Below are 22,354 nucleotides of genomic sequence, written 5' to 3'. Positions count from 1 at the left end.
TTGTGTAACAAAAAAAATCGATTGTTTTGAGGCATTCATTCGATTGGAAAGTATAAACAATCGACTGGTTTAAGCAAAAACTATTCTACCTTACAACTTTCAATCGATTGTTTTGTAATACACTGTAATTCAATCGATTGAGTTACAATTCCATCGATTGTTTTGATAAACCAATCGATTGAATTTCAAGGAAACACGATTTGGAAGCCATGGACGAACGTCACGAGATCAAATTTAATATTTTAATCGATTGGAATAGCCAAAAACTTTATTAGGATCAATGGAGGATATAATTGATTGTTGTTTTTGTATTTGATTGTTAATAAATATAATAGATAATTGATAAAATAATAATTTATAAAATAAAAAATAATTTTTATAATTAAATAAAATATATAAAATTAATTTGTAATTAAAATTAATTCAAAGACTATGTAACAGTTATTAAAAAAACTTTAAAAATATGTTTTTTAATAGCACCATTAAGTGGTCAAAGACTTTGGGACCACCGAATCTGAGCCATATATCCCCTCCCCCCCCCCCAATGACGAAAGACCCTTATAACAGAAACAACTTCAGAACCGAAATGAAAATGATGATATGAATCAAACCGTAGTAGGAAATGGCTCAAACAATATTCCACTTCATTGGAACACCTCCTCCTCTTCTCCCACCTTCAAATTCCAAGGTATTCCATTCTAAATAGTTTGATGCTTCTCTTCTCTGAAGTGAAGAATATAGTATACATTTGGAATTATGTTATTGCAGTTGCAGTTGAGAAGGAATCACGTGTTCCAATGCCAGTGTTTCTCAAATACAAGCAGTAACAGTAACAGTAACGGTAGCGCACCGAATAGTAGAAGAAAGAGTTCTAACTCAGAAACCGAAACACCTCCGATACTCAAAGCTGCAGTGAGTGCAGTGACGGAGCTCTTGAGGCTCTTCTCCCCTTCAAATCAAGCAAGGTCTCTATCACTATAGTTGCTTCTACTCTTCAATTTTCAATTTTGAGAGACATAGCATAATGTAGTTATCATTACCCGCTTGTTATTGTGCAGCTCTTTGAGCCAAGATACCGAGGAATTCCGAGATGAATTCCCTCTTTCTAGCGTTGATGATGTCCTAAACATCATCCAGTCTGATTATGACAAAGCTTATTTTGTTACAGGTATTTTTTTTTTATTTGAAATTCCCCTATTATCTAACATCTATTTACCCCCTTTCTCTTTGATTTAGCATCTTTATGTTAACACTTTTAACTTCCATTATTTTTATGGGATGATGATACCCTCATGTATTTACCCTTCAGTTTCAAGAAATTGTCCATTTGGACAAATTGTGACCTTAAAAGTTCAATGTATCTGGATATATATTGAACCTCCTAACGTGCTGGTTTGTCTAAATGAACAACTCATTTGAAACCAGAATAAATAGTTTCTAGCTATAGAATGTCACACTATAAGAGAGAAGGACAAATTCCAACATAACACAAGCATGCATTCAACAATGAATAAAATATTAAAATATTTAGAGCATATTCGTTGAAGGTTTGAAGATTGACTGACATGTATCTCATGTTTAACAACTAGGAAACTTCACCAATTCAATTTATGCCGAAAACTGTATCTTTGAAGATCCAACTATTAAATTTCGTGGTAAGAATCATCGTGTTTCCCAGTAACTACTAACTACAACGATGCTGATTTCTTCTCCCTCAATTTCTATTGTGCTTGGTTTGTCTCTCTTCTTCTAGTTGGTCTTCATCAATAACTTTGAAAATGTGTCAATCAACTAAGGATATAACAATAATGCATCCGTACAGGTAGGGAGCTATATGCACGCAACCTGAAATTGCTCGTTCCCTTCTTTGACTGTGCATCAATTAGACTGCACAAGATTGAGAAGGTAGATACTCTCTCTAAATGGAGTATATTGTAAAACCGCAAAGAATTGGTTCATAGATCATACATTAGACAAGCTATTCAGGACTGATAGGCTGGTTAATGTGAAATGTGCAGCCTTAATGGCTTTTATCTAGGAATCAATATTCTCCCTAGAAAGGAAAGTGCATTCTTTTTGAAGATCTATCTCAATTCTCAAGAGAATTCTCAGTTTGAGTTGTCTCACTTTAGTCAAGTATTGAACCTGAAACTTTGGATCATAGAGAAGGCTCATTATGAATTCATAATGTGTTAATTTGAACTCTTCCTCTATTCTTTATACTTTTGTCATTTAAAACTCATTTGGTGTGGGATTTTTATCCTTAGAAAAGATCTATTTCTTTCTTTGGGTTATATGTTCTAATCCTTCTCTTTATATGTGAAGTTTTTACCGACTTGTTTTGTCAACTGAAAACTTTGATATCTGTCGAATCTCAGGAAGCTGTCACTCTGTCAATGTCAATATCTTAAGACATTTGACTTCTAATATATGAAGAGTTGGAAGGTTTATCAATTACCATTCTTCTTATTGTCTATAGAATTTACTTGGATCACTCTTTGGATCTAGACTCTTGCACTACATAGTGTGTTCAAAAAGATACAGCTTCATGCTTTCTCATGCTATACATTCATAACGCAGGATGTCGATTCTGAAACAAACTTTGTGCTAGCAACTTGGAAACTAAGGTGTACCTTGCTTGTTATGTGCATTAATATAAATAACATCTGAATTTCTCTTTTGGATAATTTTTTATTCCCTTAATCTTCGGCTAGCATGTTTAATATGTGTGTGTGTGTGTGCATGCACGCGTTTTCCTTCTTATATGCATCTCAAATCTGTTGCGACTTTCCAGTTTGCCAATTAGCTCAAAGTATGATACTTGATTCTAAAAGTAAAGTGGTGCAATTCTGCTTTTGAAAGGTTATAATAATATCTGTGAATGTTCGTAAAACTTTTACCTGGTGACTGGTGTCCTTTTTACTTTAAGGCAATCAAGTAGTTATGAACTTTTGGCTTCCTGAAGCGTTGCTTAATGCTCACTATAATATTGATATATAGGAAAAAATGCATAAACAGAAATCTAACTTAGAATCTGTCTCATCATCAATATAAAAATTTGTTTTCCTTTTCCCTTTTTTGGTTTTGTCTTATATGCAGGACCAACTTGAACCTTCCTTGGAGACCTCTGATTTCAATTGATGGAAGCACATATTATGAATTAGATAAAGATTTCAAAGTTAGAATCAAAATTCAACTGTCTTCCTACTGTATTACTTTACTGATGTGATTCTAAAAATCCATACTAATCAGTAGCTATAACATTTTGCTTGACAGATTGTTAGACATGTTGAGAGTTGGAATGTTTCTGCACGTGAAGCAATATTGCAGATTTTCACCTTTACCTCTGAAATCACCGGTGTTTGAATGCCATAAAGTTGTGCATTCACGTATCTTTTTTATTTGCAGCTGCTGACAGTCTACACGCATCTCTTGTTTCTATTATTAAAGGATATAGGTGAAATCATATCTAGGATTAATTGCAGCGTATTTAAGAAAGGGAACCCCATACATCTCGACAAGTTCGTGCCTCTTTAGGATTTTAAGTGCTAGAAGGATTGCTTGATCCTGCTGCTCTCATTCTAACTTGGAAGAAACTGCATGAAGATCAACACAAAATAGCTTTTGCTATAAAGTCAGAATAACAGGGTTCTAAATACTACATTTTTTGGGTTGGTTGTGGGTGTGTTACGTGTACGTGATGTTATTAAATAGAGGAATGTTGTTTAGTTATAGAATATTGACATATTGATTGTTACTTGTGGATTGTTGTTCATATAGGTACAGATGTCAGTCATCTACTCTGTTTAGTGAACACAAAATATCAATTTACATTTACACATTTGATATTTTTTATTTTTTATTTTGAAATTTTTTTAAGATCTACAACGACAAATAACATTACTACATTCAACAAGTATGAAAGTCTGAAAATATGAAAATATGATAATGGCTAAGGATGGAAAAGATTCAATTTTCCAGGTCTGTTTTAACACTCTAAACATGTGTATTAATATTATTCTCTAAACATGTGTATTAATATTATTAGTCTCATGGGACAAATACCTGAAAAAGAGTCTTATAAGTTATAAGGCTTTAGGATCTGCTATTGTATGAACCAGGTTTTTGTAGTGATAGTTTTTCCAAAGTCATGTAGCCCATCTCATGGGTGCTATCGTTGAAACAAGAGCCGGCTAAATGAAAAGAGCTACATGCAAAGTGTTTTGTGGAGGGTTTTGACCGACAAAAAGTTGAGCGAAGTGTTACTATTGAAGTGCCGCAAAGTGGAGCCATCAGGATGCTGGCTCTTAAAGGGGGATGCTATGTTATGAGCATCATAGGAGCAATATCTGAGAAAGAGTATTACAAAGTCTTGGGTTCTCCCACCATATTTTTGGTGACTAAATAAACAAAAAAAAAAAAAACAAAGAAAAATAAGTCAAATTAATTGGTTAGGGTCATATCTAGGTTAATTCAATATTAAAGATCACTCCGAAGTTGAAGCCACTTTGAATAAGACTCCTTACAAAAAATCGTTATTTTAGCCATACAATTTGTTACAATATTTGTATCTCTTTAAATTAAGACAATAATTACTCTTCAGTTCCAATTTATGATATCCTTAATCTGTTTTGGCAAATTCCACTCTGTATATTTCGAGTGAATTTCGAAAATCTTTTCATCATAATATGTGTGTGTATAAATATCAAGACAAACACTACCTCTTCAATTAATCATATGATAAATTAATTAAAGAAAAGTATACATATACGATTAAGATTGGTTGACCATAAACCAAAACATATTGAACTGCTATTTTCTTTGGTTCAACCGAATCAAGACCCTCCGCCCTATTAAAAGAACAACAAACCATGATTAAAGCCCTAACCCGCTTTCCTTCCTTCTCCTGCTAACCGAACCCATAGGAGCCTCCAACTATGATTACACCTCTTGATCACCAATTAGAATGATGAATCATTGATAGGGTTGGTACTTGGTAGAAGTAGAGTGATGCATTTGCATCTTTAGTGTTTTTTTTCATGATTTTATTTGATTTACTAAAAATTCTTGTTGAATAAACAATGGTTTCATAGTTAAAATAAACAATATTTTGATTTAGTTGAATCCATTGATTACAGAAAAACTTGGAAGGAAAATAGTCAGAACAAAGAAGAAAAGAAGATAGAAAACAACAAACAAAAAGCTCTCTGTAATAAGCAGAATGCTCTTTGTAATGAACAGAAAGCTCTCTGAAAACAAAGAATAATGGGCGTGCAACGTGGAAGACATGGTGTACTTCATTGGGATTAAAGAGATATCGTGCGTAAGCATAAAGCACATATACACACAAATAAGGGTGATTTGCCAATCATGCATACACATGACACTTTGCGTACGCATGAGTTCACCTTCAACGTGGGATGTAGGAGATTTCACGTGGTACGTAGGCCACCGTGTATACGCATGGTGCATGCGTGCGCACAATAAGAAGAGTTTCAAGGTATCATGCATACGCATAAATGCATTTTCATGTGGGATGTAGCATTTTCTACATACCATGCCAGGACCAAACAAAGGCAACAATTGAAGAAGATTGAGGTCATGTACAACGTAGGCCTCTTCATGTGGTATGTAGATGAGACAGAGAGCAAAGCAATTCAAGAATGGGTTTCACGTCACATACAGTACTCTCACTTGGGATGTGAAATCTTAGACACCTTCTAAGGCTTCAAACAAAGTCATTCTATCTCTAACTCTTCAGTACTAGGGTGGTCAATCAAAAGACCACCAATGATGGCATTAATTGAGGATTGCAAGCAGATAAGGAAAGATCTTTGCGAGAAAGAAAACAATTATAAGAGAGATTTGATTTTTTACTTTAATTTCAATTTTGTTTTAAGATTGATTTTTAAATTTATTTCTAAGGTTAGTATATAAGGGAAGAGGGCACTAACCTCTTCTCTGCTTCAGCAATTTTAACTTTTGATAATTGAGAATTTTTTTGAAGAATATGAGCAATTAATTCTCCATGGTTAAGGTTAAGAGCTTTGTTAATTTTATGAATTATATAGGTATTGTTCATACCCTGGCCCAAACCTTAAGGCCCAAGTCCAAATAAGCTAAGAAGGCCCAATCCAAAGATTGGCCTTCCCTGACAACCGACCTCATTCAAAGAGGTCGGACTCTACGCATACTTTGCTTCCAAGAAGTTGGGCTTGAAAGATAACTGGCATATAACACTTATTCAAATAAGTAATTGCCCCTAAAATCTCTCAACCCACTTCCAGAAGTCATATCTCAACTTCCCTAAGATAAAGGACGGTTATCCTCCTTAAAAGGTGGAACTACTCCAACGGTGGTTATTGGTTCACCACTATAAATACACTGACACCCATCAGGTATCTCTAAGTTCCAATACTCTCTAAACCTGCTAAAATCCCTTGCTGACTTAGGCATCGGAGTATCTTTGCAGGTACCACCCCCCATTCCTTCATACACACAAGTCAGACGGCGGCTCCCGGACGCACACAAAGTCGGAGACTATCTCCTTCAGACATTTGGACCATCCTAACAAGTTCAGCTCATTAATCTCTGGTTACCCACCGTAACATTGGCGCCATTGCTGGGGACCCGAGAGATCAACCAGTGATGGCAGACGACTTACACGAAGATGGCAATATAGCGTCCGATTCCAAGCAAGAGAATCAGAATGTTGGAAACGACGACAGGGATATAGTCACTCATCAATGCGTGACTAACCAGCATAGAGAAGGCACTTAAGCTGTAAAAGACCCGAAGGTAAATTCCTCTGAAGGGCGCGAATCAGGAAAGGAAGGCAGCCCCATGCAGCTGACTTCATGGGGTTGTTCCATGGCCACCAAGGGCGCCTGGAGCAGCTGGAGCAAGAGCTAGAACGACAGCAAGAAGCAGAAAGGAATATGAGAAGTGAGATCGAGTGACGAAAGGAGCTTAAAGAAAAGCTCCTGAGACTAGAGTCCGGTCTTCAAAGTTGGAACTCTCGCAGTGATCGAGAAGACTCTCCCTTGGAGGGAGAAGACCCGTTAAGCGAGGATATAATGAGGGCAAAAGTTCCAAGGAACTTCAAAAGCCTTGATATGGATCTCTACGATGGAACCACTGACCCAAAGCATCACTTGAGAAATTTCAAAAGTCGGATGTACCTAGCCGATGCCTCTGATGATACTCGCTGCAAGGCTTTTTCGATGACTGGTGCACGAAATTGTGATCTCTAATAATGGCATTCAACTTGGTATGCACGTTTATAACTTAGCACTTTCTTCACAACCTTGCACAACTAACCAGCAAGTGCACTGGGTCGTCCAAGTAATAAACCTTACGTGAGTAAGGGTCAATCCCACGGAGATTGTTGGTATGAAGCAAGCTATGGTCATCTTGAAATTCTCAGTTAGGCGAATACTATATGGTTATGGAGTTTTTGAATAATAATGATAAATAAACAGAAAATAAAGATAGAAATAGTTATGTAAATCATTGATGGGAATTTCAGATAGGCGTATGAAGATGCTGTGCTTCTTCTGAATCTCTGCTTTTCTACTACCTTCATCCAATCCTTCTTACTCCTTTCCATGGCAAACTGTATGTAGGGCATCACCGTTGTCAATGGCTACATCCCATCCTCTCAGTGAAAAAGGTCCAAATGCTCTGTCACAGCACGACTAATCATCTGTCGGTTCTCGATCATGCCGGAATAGAATCCATTGATTCTTTTGCGTTTGTCATCACGCCCAACAATCGCGAGTTTGAAGCTCATCACAGTCATTCAATCTATGAATCCTACTCGGAATACCACAGACAAGGTTTAGACTTTCTGGATTCTCATGAATGCCGCCATCAATTCTAGCTTATACCACGAAGACTCTGATCTCACAGAATGGAAAGCTCGGTTGTCAGGCGAGGGCAACCATGCGTCGTGCATCAGGAATCCAAGAGATATGCACCCGGTCTAAGGTAGAACGGAAGTGGTTGTCAGTCACGCGTTCATAGGTGAGAATGATGATGAGTGTCACGCATCATCACATTCAACTTCGTGAAGTGCAACGAATATCTTAGAACAGGAATAAACCGAATTGAATAGAAAATAGTAGTAATTGCATTAAAACTCGAGGTACAGCAGAGCTCCACACCCTTGATTTATGATGTGTAGAAACTCCACCGTTGAAATTACATAAGTGATGGTCTAGGCATGGCCGAATGGCCAGCCCCCAAAATGTGATATGAATTCGAAAATAGGGAGAAGGACTTGGTCTAAGGACTAGGCATCCAAAGATGTGGTCAAAGACGACTAATACAATAATAAAATGTCCTATTTAAACTAGACTAGCTACTAGGGTTTACATAAGTAAGTAATTGATACAGAAATCCATTTCCGGGGCCCACTATGTGTGTGGTTGGGCTGAGCTGGAGCTTTACACGTATAGAGGATTCTCTTGGAGATGAACGCCAACTTGTAACGTGTTTTTGGCGTTCAACTCTGGTTTGTGACGTGTTTCTGGCGTTTGACTCTAGAATGCAGCATTGAACTGGCGTTGAGCGCGAGTTTGCGTCGTCTAATCTCGAATAAAGTATTGACTATTATATATTGCTGGAAAGCCCTAAATGTCTACTTTCCAACGCCGTTGAGAGCGCGCCATTTGAAGTTCTATATCTCCAGAAAATCCATTTCGAGTTCAGCTAGGTCAGGATCCAACAGCATCAGCAGTCTTTTGTTAGCCTTTTATCAGAGTTTTGCTCAGGTACCTCAATTTCAGCCAAAAAATACCTAAAATCACAGAAAAACACACAAACTCATAGTAAAGTCTAGAAATGTGAATTTAGCATGAAAACTAATGAAAAAATCCCTAAAAGTAGCTAGATCCTACTAAAAACTACCTAAAAATAATGCCAAAAAGCGTATAAATTATCCTCTCATCACAACACCAAACTTAAATTGTTGCTTGTCCCCAAGCAACTAAAAATCAATTAGGATAAAAAGAAGAGAATATACTATAAAGCTCAAAATATCAATGAATATTAGTTCTAATTAGATGAGTGGGACTTGTAGCTTTTTGCTTCTGAACAGTTTTGGCATCTCACTTTATGCTTTGAAGTTTAGAATGATTGGCATCTCTAGGAACTTAGAAATTCAGATAGTGTTATTGATTCTCCTAGTTAAGTTTGTTGATTCTTGAACACAGCTACTTTTATGAGTCTTGGCCGTGGCCCTAAGCACTTTGTTTTCCAGTATTACCACCGAATACATAAATGCCACAGACACATGACTGGGTGAACCTTTTCAGATTGTGACTCAGCTTTGCTAAAGTCCCCAGTTAGAGGTGTCCAGAGCTCTTAAGCACACTCTTTTTGCTTTGGATCATGACTTTAACCACTCAGTCTCAAACTTTTCACTTGGACCTGCATGCCACAAGCACATGGTTAGGGACAGCTTGATTTAGCCGCTTAGGCCTAGATTTTATTTCCTTGGGCCCTCCTATCCATTGATGCTCAAAGCCTTGTATCCTTTTTACCCTTGCCTTTTGGTTTTAAGGGCTATTGGCTTTTTCTGCTTGCCTTTTCTTTTTCTTTCTATTTTTTTTCGCCAGCTTTTGCTATTCACTGCTTTTTCTTGCTTCAAGAATCAATTTCATGATTTTTTAGATTACAATAACATTTCTCTTTGTTCATAATTCTTTCAAGAGCCAAAAATTTTAACATTCATAAACAACAAGATCAAAAAATATGCACTGTTAAAGCATTCATTCAGAAAACAAAAAGTTTTGTCACCACATCAATATAATTAAACTAAATTCAAGGATAAATTCGAAACTCATGTACTTCTTGTTCTTTTGTGTTAAAGACATGTTTCATTTAAGAAAGGTGAAGGATTCATGGAATTATTCATAGCTTTAAGACATAGTTACTACATACTAATGATCATGTAATAAAGACACAAACATAGATAACATAAAGCTTAAAAATCGAAAAACAGAGAAATAAGAACAAGGATTGAGTCCACCTTAGTGATGGTGGCTCTTTCTTCTTGAAGAACCAATGATGTCCTTGAGCTCTTCTATGTCTCTTCCTTGCCTTTGTTGCTCCTCCCTCATTGCTCTTTGATCTTCTCTAATTTCATGGAGAATGATGGAGTGTTCTTGATGTTCCACCCTTAATTGATCCATATTGTAACTCAAGTCTTCTAGAGAAGTGTTGAGTTGTTCCCAATAGTTTTTGGGAGGAAAGTGCATCCCTTGAGGCATCTCCGGGATTCCTTAGTGATGAGCTTCCTCATGCGTCTCTTTGGATCCATGTGTGGGCTCTCTTGTTTGCTCCATCCTCTTCTTAGTGATGGGCTTGTCCTCTTCAATGAGGAAGTCTTCTTCTATGATAACTCCAGCTGAGTAGCATAGATGGCAAATAAGATGAGGAAAAGCTAGCCTTGCCAAGGTAGAGGGCTTTTCGGCTATTTTGTAGAATTCAAGGGAGATGACTTCATGAACTTCTACTTCCTCTCCAATCATGATGCTATGGATCATGATGGCCCGATCCACAGTAACTTCGGATCGGTTGCTAGTGGGGATGATGGAGCGTTGGATGAACTCCAACCATCCTCTAGCCACAGGCTTGAGGTCCAGTCTTCTTAATTGAAGTGGCTTGCCTTTGGAGTCTCTTTTCCATTGAGCTCCTTCAACACATATGTCCATAAGGACTTGGTCCAACCTTTGATCAAAGTTGACCCTTCTTGTGTAGGGGCGTGCATCTCCTTGCATCATGGGCAAGTTAAACGCCAACCTTACATTTTCCGGACTGAAATTTAAGTATTTCCCCGAACCATTATAAGATACTTCTTTGGATTCGGGTTCACACTTTGATTATGGTTCCTAATGATCCATGCATTGGCATAGAACTCTTGAACCATTAAGATTCCGACTTGTTGAATGGGGTTGGTCAGAACTTCCCAACTTCTTCTTTGGATTTCATGTCGGATCTCCGGATACTCATTTTTCTTGAGTTTGAAAGGGACCTCAGAGATCACCTTCTTCTTGGCCACAACATCATAGAAGTGGTCTTGATGGACTTTAGAGATGAATCTCTCCATCTCCCATGACTCGGAGGTGGAAGCTTTTGTCTTCCCTTTTCCTTTTCTAGAGGTTTCTCCGGCCTTAGGTGCCATAGGTGGTTTTGGAAAAACAAAAAAAGCTATGATTTTACCATACCAAAGTTAGAAAATTGCTCGCCCTCGAGCAAGAGAAGAAAGAATAGATGAAGAAGAAGAAAATACGGAGGAGAGAGAGAGAGGGTTGTGTTTCGGCCAAGGAGGAGAAGAGAGGGTTGTGTTGTGTGAAAATGAAGAAGAATGGAGGGGTTTATATAGTGGAGGGAGAGGGAGTAGGTTCGGCTATTTAGGGTGGGTTTGGGTGGGAAAGAGTTTTTGAATTTTGAAGGTAGGTGGGGTTTATGGGGAAGAGTGGAAGGATGTGAGTGATGAAGAGGTGATGGGGAAGAGAGATTGAGGTGATTGGTGAAGGGTTTTGGGGAAGAGTGTTATTGGATTGTGTGAAGAGGAGAGAAGGTGAATTGAGGTAGGTGGGGATCATGTGGGGTCTACAGATCCTAAGATGATCCTGTGGGGTCCACAGATCCTGAAGTGTCAAGGATTTACATCCCTGCACCAATGAGGCGTGTAAAATGCCCTTTTCATGAAATCCTGGCGTTCAACGCCAGATTGATGCTTGTTTCTGGCATTGAACGCCAGCTTCATGCTTGTTTTGGGTGTTCAGCGCCCATTTGCAGCATGTTTCTGGCGTTGAACGCCAGTTCCATGCTTGTTTCTGGTGTTCAGCGCCAGCTCTCCTCAGGGTGTTTTCCTGGCGTTTAAACGCCAAGATGTTGCTTGTTTCTGGCGTTCAACACCAAATCCATGCTCTGTTCTGGCGTTGAACTCCAGCCAGATGCTCCTTACTGGCATTTAAACGCCAGTAAGCCCTTCTTCTAGGGTGTACTTTTTCTTCTGCTGTTTTTGATCATGTTTTTAATTTTAATATTTATGTTGTGATTCCAGATGATCATGAACCTAATAAAACATAAAAGAACAATAAAAGAAAAATAAAATAAGATAAATAAAAAATTGGGTTGCCTCCCAATAAGTGCTCCTTTAATGTCACTAGCTTGACAGTGGGCTCTCATGGAGCCTCAAAGGTGATCAGGTCAATGTTGTAGACTCCCAACACTAAACTTAGAGTTTGAATGTGGGGATTCAACACCAAACTTAGAGTTTGGCTGTGGCCTCCCAACACCAAACTTAGAGTTTGATTGTGGGGGCTCTGTTTGACTCTATACTGAGAGAAGCTTTTCATGCTTCCTCTCTATTGTTAAAAAAGAACACCCTTGGGTCTTAAACACAAGGTAGTCCCCATTCAATTGAAGGACTAATTCTCCTCTGTTAACATCTATCACAGCTCCTACTGTGGCTAGGAAAGGTCTTCCAAGGATGATGCATTCATCCTCCTCCTTCCTAGTGTCTAAGATTATGAAATCAGCAGGGATGTAAAGGCCTTCAACCTTTACCAACACGTCCTCTACCAATCCAAAAGCTTGTCTTACTGACTTGTCTGCCATTTACAATGAGAATATGGCAGGCTGTACCTCAATGATCCCCAGCTTCTCCATTACAAAGAGTGGCATAAGATTTATGCCTGACCCCAAGTCACACAGAGCCTTTTCAAAGGTCATGGTGCCTATGGTATATGGTATTAATAATTTGCCAAGATCTTGTCTCTTTTGAGGTAAGGTTTGCCAAACCCATGTATCTAGTTCACTAATGAGCAAGGGAGGTTCACCTTCCCAAGTCTCATTACCAAACAACTTGGCATTCTGTTTCATGATAGCTCCTAGATATTGAGCAACTTGTTCTCCAGTTACATCTTCATCCTCTTCAGAGGAAGAATAGTTTTCAGAGCTCATGAATGGCAGAAGGAGGTTTAATGGGATCTCTATGGTCTCTATATGACCTTCAGATTCCTTTAAGTCCTCAATAAGGAACTCCTTCTTGCTTGAGAGACGTCCCCTGAGGTCTTCCTCATTGGGATTCACGTCCTCTCCTTCCCCTCTAGGTTCGGCCATGTTGATTATGTCAATGGCCTTGCACTCTCTCTTTGGATTCTCTTCAGTATTGCTTGGGAGAGTACTAGGAGGAGTTTCAGTGACTTTCTTACCAGCTGGCCCACTTGTGCCTCTAAATTTTTGATGGAGGACCTTGTTTCACTCATGAAGCTTAAAGTGGACTTAGACAGATCAAAGACTATATTTGCTAAGTTAGAGGTTCTCTGCTCAGAATTCTCTGTCTGTTGTTGAGAAGATGATGGAAAAGGCTTGCTATTGCTAAACATGTTTCTTCCACCATTATTAAAGCCTTGTTGAGGCTTTTGTTGATCCTTCCATGAGAAATTTGGATGATTTCTCCATGAGGGGTTTGGTGCATGAAATTGCAATCACACTTTTGCAATCCCGCACAACTAACCAGCAAGTGCACTGGGTCGTCCAAGTAATACCTTACGTGGGTAAGGGTCGATCCCACGGAGATTGTCGGCTTGAAGCAAACTATGGTTATCTTGTAACTCTTAGTCAGGATATCAATAATTCTCAGGTTTAATTGTGAAAGGTAAAAGAACATGAAATAGATACTTGTTTTACAGTAATGGAGAACAGGTTGAGGTTTTAGAGATGCTCTATCTTCTGAACCTCTGCTTTCCTACTGTCTTCTTCTTCATGCACGCAAGGCTCCTTCCATGGCAAGCTGTATGTAGGGTTTCACCGTTGTCAATGGCTACCTCCCATCCTCTCAGTGAAAATGTTCAACACGCTCTGTCACAGCACGGCTAATCATCTGTCGGTTCTCAATCAGGTTGGAATAGAATCCAGTGATTCTTTTGCGTCTGTCACTAACGCCAAGCCTTCAAGAGTTCGAAGCTCGTCACAGACGGGGGTGGGCATGGTTTGGATTTTTAAAAATCCAAACTGGATCCACTTTAGAACCAGTTTTATGGTTCAGGAAACCAAACCAGAACTGGATTGAAGAGCAAAACCGGTTCTAAACCGGTTTGAAAAAACAAAAACCGATTCTAAACCGGATTTAAAATTTAAATCTAGTTTTATTTACAAACCGGTTTTAAATCCGGTTTTACATGCAAAACCAGTTTTAAATCTGGTTTTTTTAAAATCCAAATCTAAAATCCGATTTTTTTATAAAATCCAGTTTTAAAACCAGATTTTTGGTAATCAAAAATCCAGTTTTAAAACCAGTTTTTGAAAATCCAGTTTTAAAACCAGTTTCTTCAACCAAAAATCCAATTTTAAAACTAATTTTTAAAAATTTAATTTTTAAATTAGATATTTTAACAAAAAATCCACTTTTAAAACCAGTTTTTAGAAATTCAATTTTTAAACCATAATTTTTTTAAAAAGTAAAATTAATACTAAAGTGTATAGGTTCATTACAACTAGAATTTGGTTCTTTATAAATCTAATGACAATAGCTAATCTATATAACATTTAATCATTCTCAAGACATCAAAAGAATACCACCAAAATATCTCTCTAACAAAATATCAAAAGATGCCAAGTTGCCAACAAAATCATCAAACAACCACAACCTTTGAGGAAAATATATCTGCAAATAATAAAATATACCTTTGTCATTTTAAAACAAATATTTAAATGAAAGTATTAAACCAAATGAGAATATTAAGCATACCTAGTCATCATCAAGATTATCAATTGATGCCGCCATAGAACAAGCACCATCATTAGAGGAAAATATATCTGCCAAGGGAATCAAATTAATTATCAAGTCTATATTCAACAACTTTTAATTGGTAACTAATACCTAAATTCTAAAATAGAAAGATAACAAAAATAAAAATAAAATAAAATGACAAGAAATATGAAATAAATTTTATACCTTGATCAACTTGTTGAAGAACTTCACCATCATCATCTAAAGCAGAGAAAAGATCTTCCTTAAGCCAATCTCCTGTGCAGACTAAGGCTTCTACCATTCTAGGTGTTAAGGAACTGCGGTATGGATCGAGGACTCTTCCTCCAGTACTAAATGCAGACTCCGAAGCTACCGTAGAAACAGGTATAGCCAATACCTCACGAGCCATATTTCCAAGAATTGGAAATTGGGTTGAGTTGACCTTCCACCAGTTTAGTATATCGAACTTATGGGAGTATGGCTCGCATTCTTCTTGTAAATATCTATCAAGTTCAGATCTTGTATTTGTTCTGCGACCGGTTGCTTGCAGAAAAAAGCCCATGCCATGAAGATCGGTATTAATGTTGTTGGCTTGAACTTCTTGCGTATCAGCTTCACTTGCTTCCTCAGAACTTTGGTATTGCTGATAAAGTAACTTTATGCACTTGGACAACTTTGACTTCAGTTCGCCTCCTTTTTCTTCTCCAAAGAAGTAATCCAAGAAATAATTGACATACTCAATCTTTTGCATTGGATTAAGTACGATAGCAATCAATAACAACATATTCACCGAATCAGGATTGCCCCAATACTTCTCATACTTAACCCTCATCCTTTCTGCCATTGACATAGTACTAAAATCAATAGAATCACAAGAATGTCGAATAAATCGTTTAATTGCAAATACTTCCTTCATATACATATCACTAGTAACATATAAGGTACCAGAAACACGTATAGTGGCATCACTGAACACTCGCAAAAATGGTACAATGGACTCAGCATAATCCCAGTCTGAATCAGAAGGAACACCTCTCCCTTTTCCTCCATTCATCTCTCCTATATAGGTATTATCTTTCAAAGCAAGCAACTCAAATGCTTTGCGATGCTTCAAAGCTACCTCTAACATTTGATAGGTAGAATTCCACCTAGTCTCAACATCCATGCAAGGCAAGCCTTTATATTGGATTTTTTCTAGTTCAACACACTTTTGAAACCTACTAGCTCTAGATGGTGAAGATCTAACATACTTTACTGCACTACGAATCCTCAAGACTGATTCATCAATCTCTTTCAACCCCTCTTTTACAATTAAGTTTATAATATGTGCACAACACCTCATATGAATAAATTCACCATTCAAAATAATGCTATTCCAAGAATTCAATTGCTGCTTCAGATATTTAATTGCAACATCGTTAGAGGAGGCATTATCAACTGTCACACTAAAGACCCGATTCAAATTCCAATTATTTAAACAAGATTCAATTGTTGCTCCTATAACCTCTCCTGAATGACTTGTCACTTGACAAAAATTAAGTATTTTTTTACGTAATTTCCAATCCAAATCAACAAAGTGTGCTGTCAAACTCATATAAGTAAAATTTTGAATTGAAGTCCAAGTGTCAGTGGTTAGACATACTCTACCACAATTTGCCGAAGGAAAATCTTGCAACTTCATCTTCTCTTCAGCATAAAGAGCTCCAATGTCACGTGCTAATGTAGTCCGTGAAGGAACTTTAAATCTTGCTTGTAGGGCATGCACAAATTTTCGAAATTTCGGGCTTTCAACGAAGCAAAATGGTAGCTCTTCCCCAATAAACATTTCCACAAGTGCTCTTCGAGCCTCCTCTTGGTCAAATTTGGAAGCATTGGGTACGCTCATCTATAGTCGGTGTGGACGTTGTTTTTCTTCTTTTGTTCGAATCATTATTAGGATTTTGCTTGCATCTTCTCAAATGACCACCCATTGAGCTGGTTCCATTCCCATATTGTATTAAGCTACCACAATATTTGCATTTAGCCTTCTTCTCGGTAGCATTCTCTACATCAAAATGATCCCAGACAGCTAACCGATTCTTACGAACACCTGACGGTGGAGAAGATGGTTGAATGCTAGCGGACATCCCTGCTGCTTCAATATTACTGTTTTCAGTCATCTTGCTCTGCATATAAAGCAAGGTGTATATAACTCAAAATTTGGTGCCAAACATGCTAAAATTAATACAAACTAATCCAAAGAAACAGCAGCCAATAAAACTTCAGCATGATTCATAAACTAATGCATGTTCATATATCTCGCAAAGAAAACACAGCCTAAAGATTATGAAAATTACTGTCCTGTACCTCAAAAATAATAATATTTACTCTTCATGTATCATTGCTCATCATAATAATCATATCATATGTAATTTTATTTATTTATTTTGGTTCACCAAAAAAGAGTGGCTTAGCTAATAGCTACTACGGTATGGTACACCAATATATATTAACTAATACTGTTACTACTTACTACCATTTAAAAGGTAAAGAGTTGAAAATTTATAGTTATTTATATGAGGATGACTAATAAATTAGCTAGTACTATATGCGCCTATGCACATTGGAAAATCTTGTTATTTATATATTAATTATTATTTATTATTATTAATATTTCATGGATTATGAAGCATATATATGCACAGCAAAAGTAGAATGGGTCAAAATACAACACTATATGCATAGTGTAAAAACTAAAGAAATAATTTTCTTAGTTGTTGATTTATGAAACTCATCAGATCAAAGCTGTGTTTTTTTTAAATCAATTACAATATATATTATAGAGAGACAAATTGAAAAGATCACCATGCATGGATCTTATTAACTCTGAAGAAGCTAATGCAGCATTCCAAAAGGTTAAGGAATCTCATGAAAGGATTGAAACACTTAAGGAAGAATTTCTTTCTAAACATTCAATTCAACTAGACCAAGGCACCGAAACAGATATGTCCCACACTATGACAGAATTGTTAGTGAGGGAAGGAATGATACAGGCTGATGCCTAAAAACTATCTAGACCTACCTAACTGTAATAAATTCATCTCGCTCTTCATTCCCCAAGATTATTGAGAGGTAGTAGCATGGCCAAACTAGAATCTATATCTAGGTATATGTGACAAGTTTATCAGTACTGGTTCTTCATTCCCTATACTATTGAGACAAGTCGCAGCACTAGTTAGTCTAATTGGATCTAGGCTTTCTATTGATTGAATAATAGATTCCACCACTTACAGTTCAGCTAGCCGTAGATGATTCTTTAGATTTTTCTGTCGCCGTATCCTTTTCGGAGTTGGATGTCTCTGCAGTCTCTGTTTGACTAGTTTGTACCTGACTTGTAACCTGAGACTCTGATACAATTCCCAGAACAACCAGCACAGACCTGGACACAAATTCAAAATTTAAAATCAGTAACAAATTGGCAAATACAAGAAACAGAGATCCAACCTAAAGCAAAAAAAGGGGAACCCACACAATTGACAACCCCAAAAAGAAAAAAAAGAATCAAAACTATTAATCAGGAAATAAAGTAGAAAAAAAAGACAGGTTCAAGATGATATTTAATAGTGAATGTGAAACAAAAGTCAATTTTACAGCACTGTGCCAAGTGAACTCATGAACCTGGGAAGTGTAGACTGTATATCTGGCTGGCTAGCATAAGCAACCAATGGTGCACCGAAACAGATATGTCCTGTTAGATGATTCAGAAAGGTAAAAAGGCTAATGTTAGAAGCAGAAAAACTTGAGACAAATATAAAAAGCTTGGAAGAGGACAAGGAAATGTTGTTAGATGATTCAGAAAAAACCAAGAAGCTGCTAAAGGAATTGGAGGAGGAAATCAAGAGAGTTAAGCTTCTTAACAGGAATGTCAGAATGCAAGAAAATAGTATCCAATCAAACTTCACTGAAGCTAGCAATAATCTTGAGAATCTTTCAGAAAAATTGAAGGATGTGAAGCCAGAGGAACACTATACACCTTACAAGAAGAGAAGTGGTGATTTCTTATCTGTCATGAAAGATGTTGAGACAACAAAGGAAGAAAAGGAAGATTATGCCACAGATCTAAGCAATATGACAGGGGAAGATAACAACAAAAAGGAAGATTATGCCACAGACCAAAGTGATTCGACATGTGAAGATAACAAGTCCAAGTCAGAAGATAACATCTCATATAAAAATATGCATATGCCAAATCATAGTTATTTTAAACATGAAAAGATCCAACTTCAACAAAGGAACCCACACTTATAACACTTGAATTTCTTCGTTTGTTTGTTTCAATGGAAAAATGTGTTAGGCCAAAATCCACTCTGTTGATTAGAATCTCCAAATACATGTGGCTGATCCACATTAGCACCACTCATCAAATTGACAAAGCAATTTTCCTTATAACATTAGCATTCAATCATCACAATATAAAATCACATATTCATGAAAATAAATTAAACATTCGCCACAACATAATCAAGCACAAATCCAGCAACACAAACTCAACCAATATAGCTTCATAATTTCAGTTTATATATCATATGATTGAGCTTCTAACTACCCTAACCCTTATTCTTAGTAGCTGATTTCTCTTAGTATAATTCTCTTGGTCTTAAATCACAAAGAACCTGGAAATTAATCAAACTTAATAAAATAAAATGGAAAATAGACAAAAACCTGGCACAGAGAACTAGAACAGGGGCTACTGCTTGTTCTGCTTGTGCTGGAACTGCTTGTTCTGCTTGTGCTGGAACTAGATTCAGATATGTCCCACACTATGACAGAAATTGTAGAGTTGATTGATAAGCTTGATACAATGAAAGCTTAATACAATGAGTCAGCGACGGTGAAGAACTGAAGATGATGGCGGAGAAGACCAAAGGTAGAAGAAGAGAAACAGTCAAACAGAGGTGAGACCCGTTCAATGTTGAATGAGACGGTGCTGGTGCCAGTTGCCTGCTCCGGTGCCGGCTGCGGTGGAGAGTGGAGACTCCCCGGTCGAAAGAGAAGAAGTGAAGGAGTAGAAGAGGAAAGTTCACCGAATCAGAAATCCAAAATTAGGGTTTTTTTAAGATTTGGATCTTAATGTGGATCTGGATCTGGATCCGGATTTAAAACCATTTAAATGGATTGGATCAAAAACCAAATTATAAAATAAATACAATTTGGTTTGGATTTTTTTTTGTTTAAAACTGGTTTTTTTAAATGGTTTGGTTTGGATTTGGATTAAAATCCAAAATTTGGATTTTTTTGCCCACCCCTAGTCACAGTCATTCAATCATCGAATCCTACTCAGAATACCACAGACAAGGGTTAGACCTTCCGGATTCTCTTGAATGCCGCCATCAATTCTAGCTTATACCACAAAGATTCTGATTAAGGAATCCAAGAGATATTCACTCAATCTAAAGTAGAACGGAGGTGGTTGTCAGGCACACGTTCATAGGTGAGAATGATGATGAGTGTCACGGATCATCACATTCATCAAGTTGAGGAACAAGTGATATCTTAGAATAGAAGCAAGCGTGATTGAATGAAAAACAGTAGTAATTGCATTAATCCATCAAGACACAGCAGAGCTCCTCACCCCCAACCATGGGGTTTAGAGACTCATGCCGTAGAAGATACAATAAGAAACGTGTAATGTGTCATGAGGTGGAGATACAATGTCAAAATATCCTATTTATAGTGAACTAGTAACCTAGGCTATACAGAAATGAGTAAATGACGTAAATATCCACTTCCAGGGTCCAGTTGGTGTGTGCTTGGGCTGAGCATTGAAGCTTTCATGTGTAGAGACTTTTCCTGGAGTTAAACGCCAGCTTTTGTGCCAGTTTGGGCGTTTAACTCCAATTTTTGTGCCAGTTCCGGCGTTAAACGCCGGGAATTCTGAAGCTGATTTGCAACACCAGTTTGGGCCATCAAATCTCGAGCAAAGTATGGACTATTATACATTGCTGGAAAGCCCAGGATGTCGACTTTCCAACGCAATTGAGAGAGCGCTAATTAGGCTTCTGAAGCTCTAGAAAATCCACTTCGAGTGCAGGGAGGTCAGAATCCAACAGCATCTGCAGTCATTTTTCAGCCTCGGAATCAGATTTTTGCTCAGGTCCCTCAATTTCAGCCAGAAATTACCTGAAATCACAGAAAAATACACAAACTCATAGTAAAGTCCAAAAAATTAAATTTTAAATAAAAACTAATAAAAACATACTAAAAACTAACTAAAATATACTAAAAACATACTAAAAATAGTGCCAAAAAGCGTATAAATTATCCGCTCATCACAACACCAAACTTAAATTTTTGCTTGTCCCCAAGCAACTGAAAATCAAATAGGATAAAAGAAGAGAACATACTATAGACTCCAAAATATCAATGAAACTTAGCTCCAATTAGATGAGCGGGACTAGTAGCTTTTTGCTTCTGAACAGTTTTGGCATCTCACTTTATCCTTTGAAGTTTAGAATGATTGGCATCTATAGGAACTCAGAATTTAGATAGTGTTATTGGTTCTCCTAGTTAAGTATGATGATTCTTGAACATAGCTACTTTATGAGTCTTGGCTGTGGCCCAAAGCACTCTGTTTTCCAGTATTACCACCGGATACATACATGCCCAGACACATAACTGGGTGAACCTTTTCAGATTGTGACTCATCTTTGCTAGAGTCCCCAATTAGAGGTGTCCAGGGTTCTTAAGCACACTCTTTTTGCCTTGGATCATGACTTTATTATATTTTTTTTGAATTCACTGCTCTTTCTTGCTTCAAGAATCAATTTGATAATTTTTCAGATCCTCAATAACACTTCTCCTTTTTCATCATTCTTTCAAGAGCCAACAAGTTTAACATTCTTTAATCAACAAATTCAAAAGACATATGCACTGTTCAAGCATTCATTCAGAAAACAAAAAGTGTTGTCACCACATCAAACTAATTCAACTAGTTTCAAAGATAAATTCGAAATCCTGTACTTCTTGTTCTTTTGTGATTAAAGCATTTTTCATTTAAGAGAGGTGATGGATTCATAGGACATTCATAGCTTTAAGACATGAACCTTAAATTTTATTAATCATGAATTAAGAACAAGACTAAAAAATAAATATAAGATAAGACTAAGAGTAATAGAAAAAAAAATTAAATGACTCTAAAATAGACTCCTAATGATAGAGGTTATCACAGAGTTAGGACTCAACAACCTTGATTTTGAGAAGTGGATGCTCCCTCAACTTGTGGGGTATTTGACCCTTTAAGGGAGAGCTTCTGGCGCTTCAGCTCTTGTAGCTCACGCCCCTGCTTCTCTTGTTCCTTCAGCAATTTATAGAGCATGCAGTTTTGATTCTGCTGTTCTTGCTTAATTTGTTCCATAGTTTCTTGCAGCTTGGCAACAGATGCTTCTAGGCTGCCCCAGTAGTCAATTTCAGGAAGTTCAGGGAGGAACTCCTGCGCCCTCCTTTTGATAGAGTTATCTTGCATTTGTCCTTCAATTGACTTCTTGGTGATTGGATGTTCAATTGGGATGAATTCATCTACTCCCATCCTCACCCCAGCATCTTTAC

The 22,354-nt window shown here is 37.2% G+C and overlaps 1 protein-coding gene across 3 annotated transcripts; it reads left to right on the top strand.

Moving 5' to 3' along the window:
• The first annotated feature begins 501 nt into the window (after positions 1 to 501).
• Positions 502 to 3,848, top strand: LOC112710919 (uncharacterized). 3 transcript variants are annotated; one of them, XM_025763395.3, is made up of 8 exons: positions 502 to 688; positions 769 to 965; positions 1,059 to 1,168; positions 1,590 to 1,655; positions 1,823 to 1,905; positions 2,581 to 2,627; positions 3,100 to 3,178; positions 3,277 to 3,848. In XM_025763395.3, the coding sequence occupies exons 1-8, from the start codon at positions 623 to 625 to the stop codon at positions 3,364 to 3,366; spliced, it is 738 nt and encodes a 245-aa protein (XP_025619180.1). In that variant the 5' UTR covers positions 502 to 622; the 3' UTR covers positions 3,367 to 3,848. The 3 variants fall into 3 exon arrangements, with proteins under 3 accessions (XP_025619180.1, XP_072059062.1, XP_025619182.1); XM_072202961.1 differs by lacking the exon at positions 1,590 to 1,655; XM_025763397.3 differs by lacking the exon at positions 2,581 to 2,627.
• Positions 3,849 to 22,354: the final 18,506 nt, after the last annotated feature.

This window comes from Arachis hypogaea, chromosome 9, assembly GCF_003086295.3.
Source record: "Arachis hypogaea cultivar Tifrunner chromosome 9, arahy.Tifrunner.gnm2.J5K5, whole genome shotgun sequence".
Taxonomy (NCBI): domain Eukaryota; kingdom Viridiplantae; phylum Streptophyta; class Magnoliopsida; order Fabales; family Fabaceae; genus Arachis; species Arachis hypogaea.
This window is presented reverse-complemented; position numbering and strand designations above follow the sequence as displayed.

What these genes read in the sequence shown, in the direction of transcription:
- LOC112710919 (XM_025763395.3), top strand. Translation starts at nt 623, where the DNA reads ATGGCTCAAACAATATTCCACTTCATTGGAACACCTCCTCCTCTTCTC. An exon ending in TCCCACCTTCAAATTCCAAG is followed by an intron (nt 689 to 768) that starts GTATTCCATTCT and finishes ATGTTATTGCAG; the next exon opens with TTGCAGTTGAGAAGGAATCA. An exon ending in AATTAGATAAAGATTTCAAA is followed by an intron (nt 3,179 to 3,276) that starts GTTAGAATCAAA and finishes TTTGCTTGACAG; the next exon opens with ATTGTTAGACATGTTGAGAG.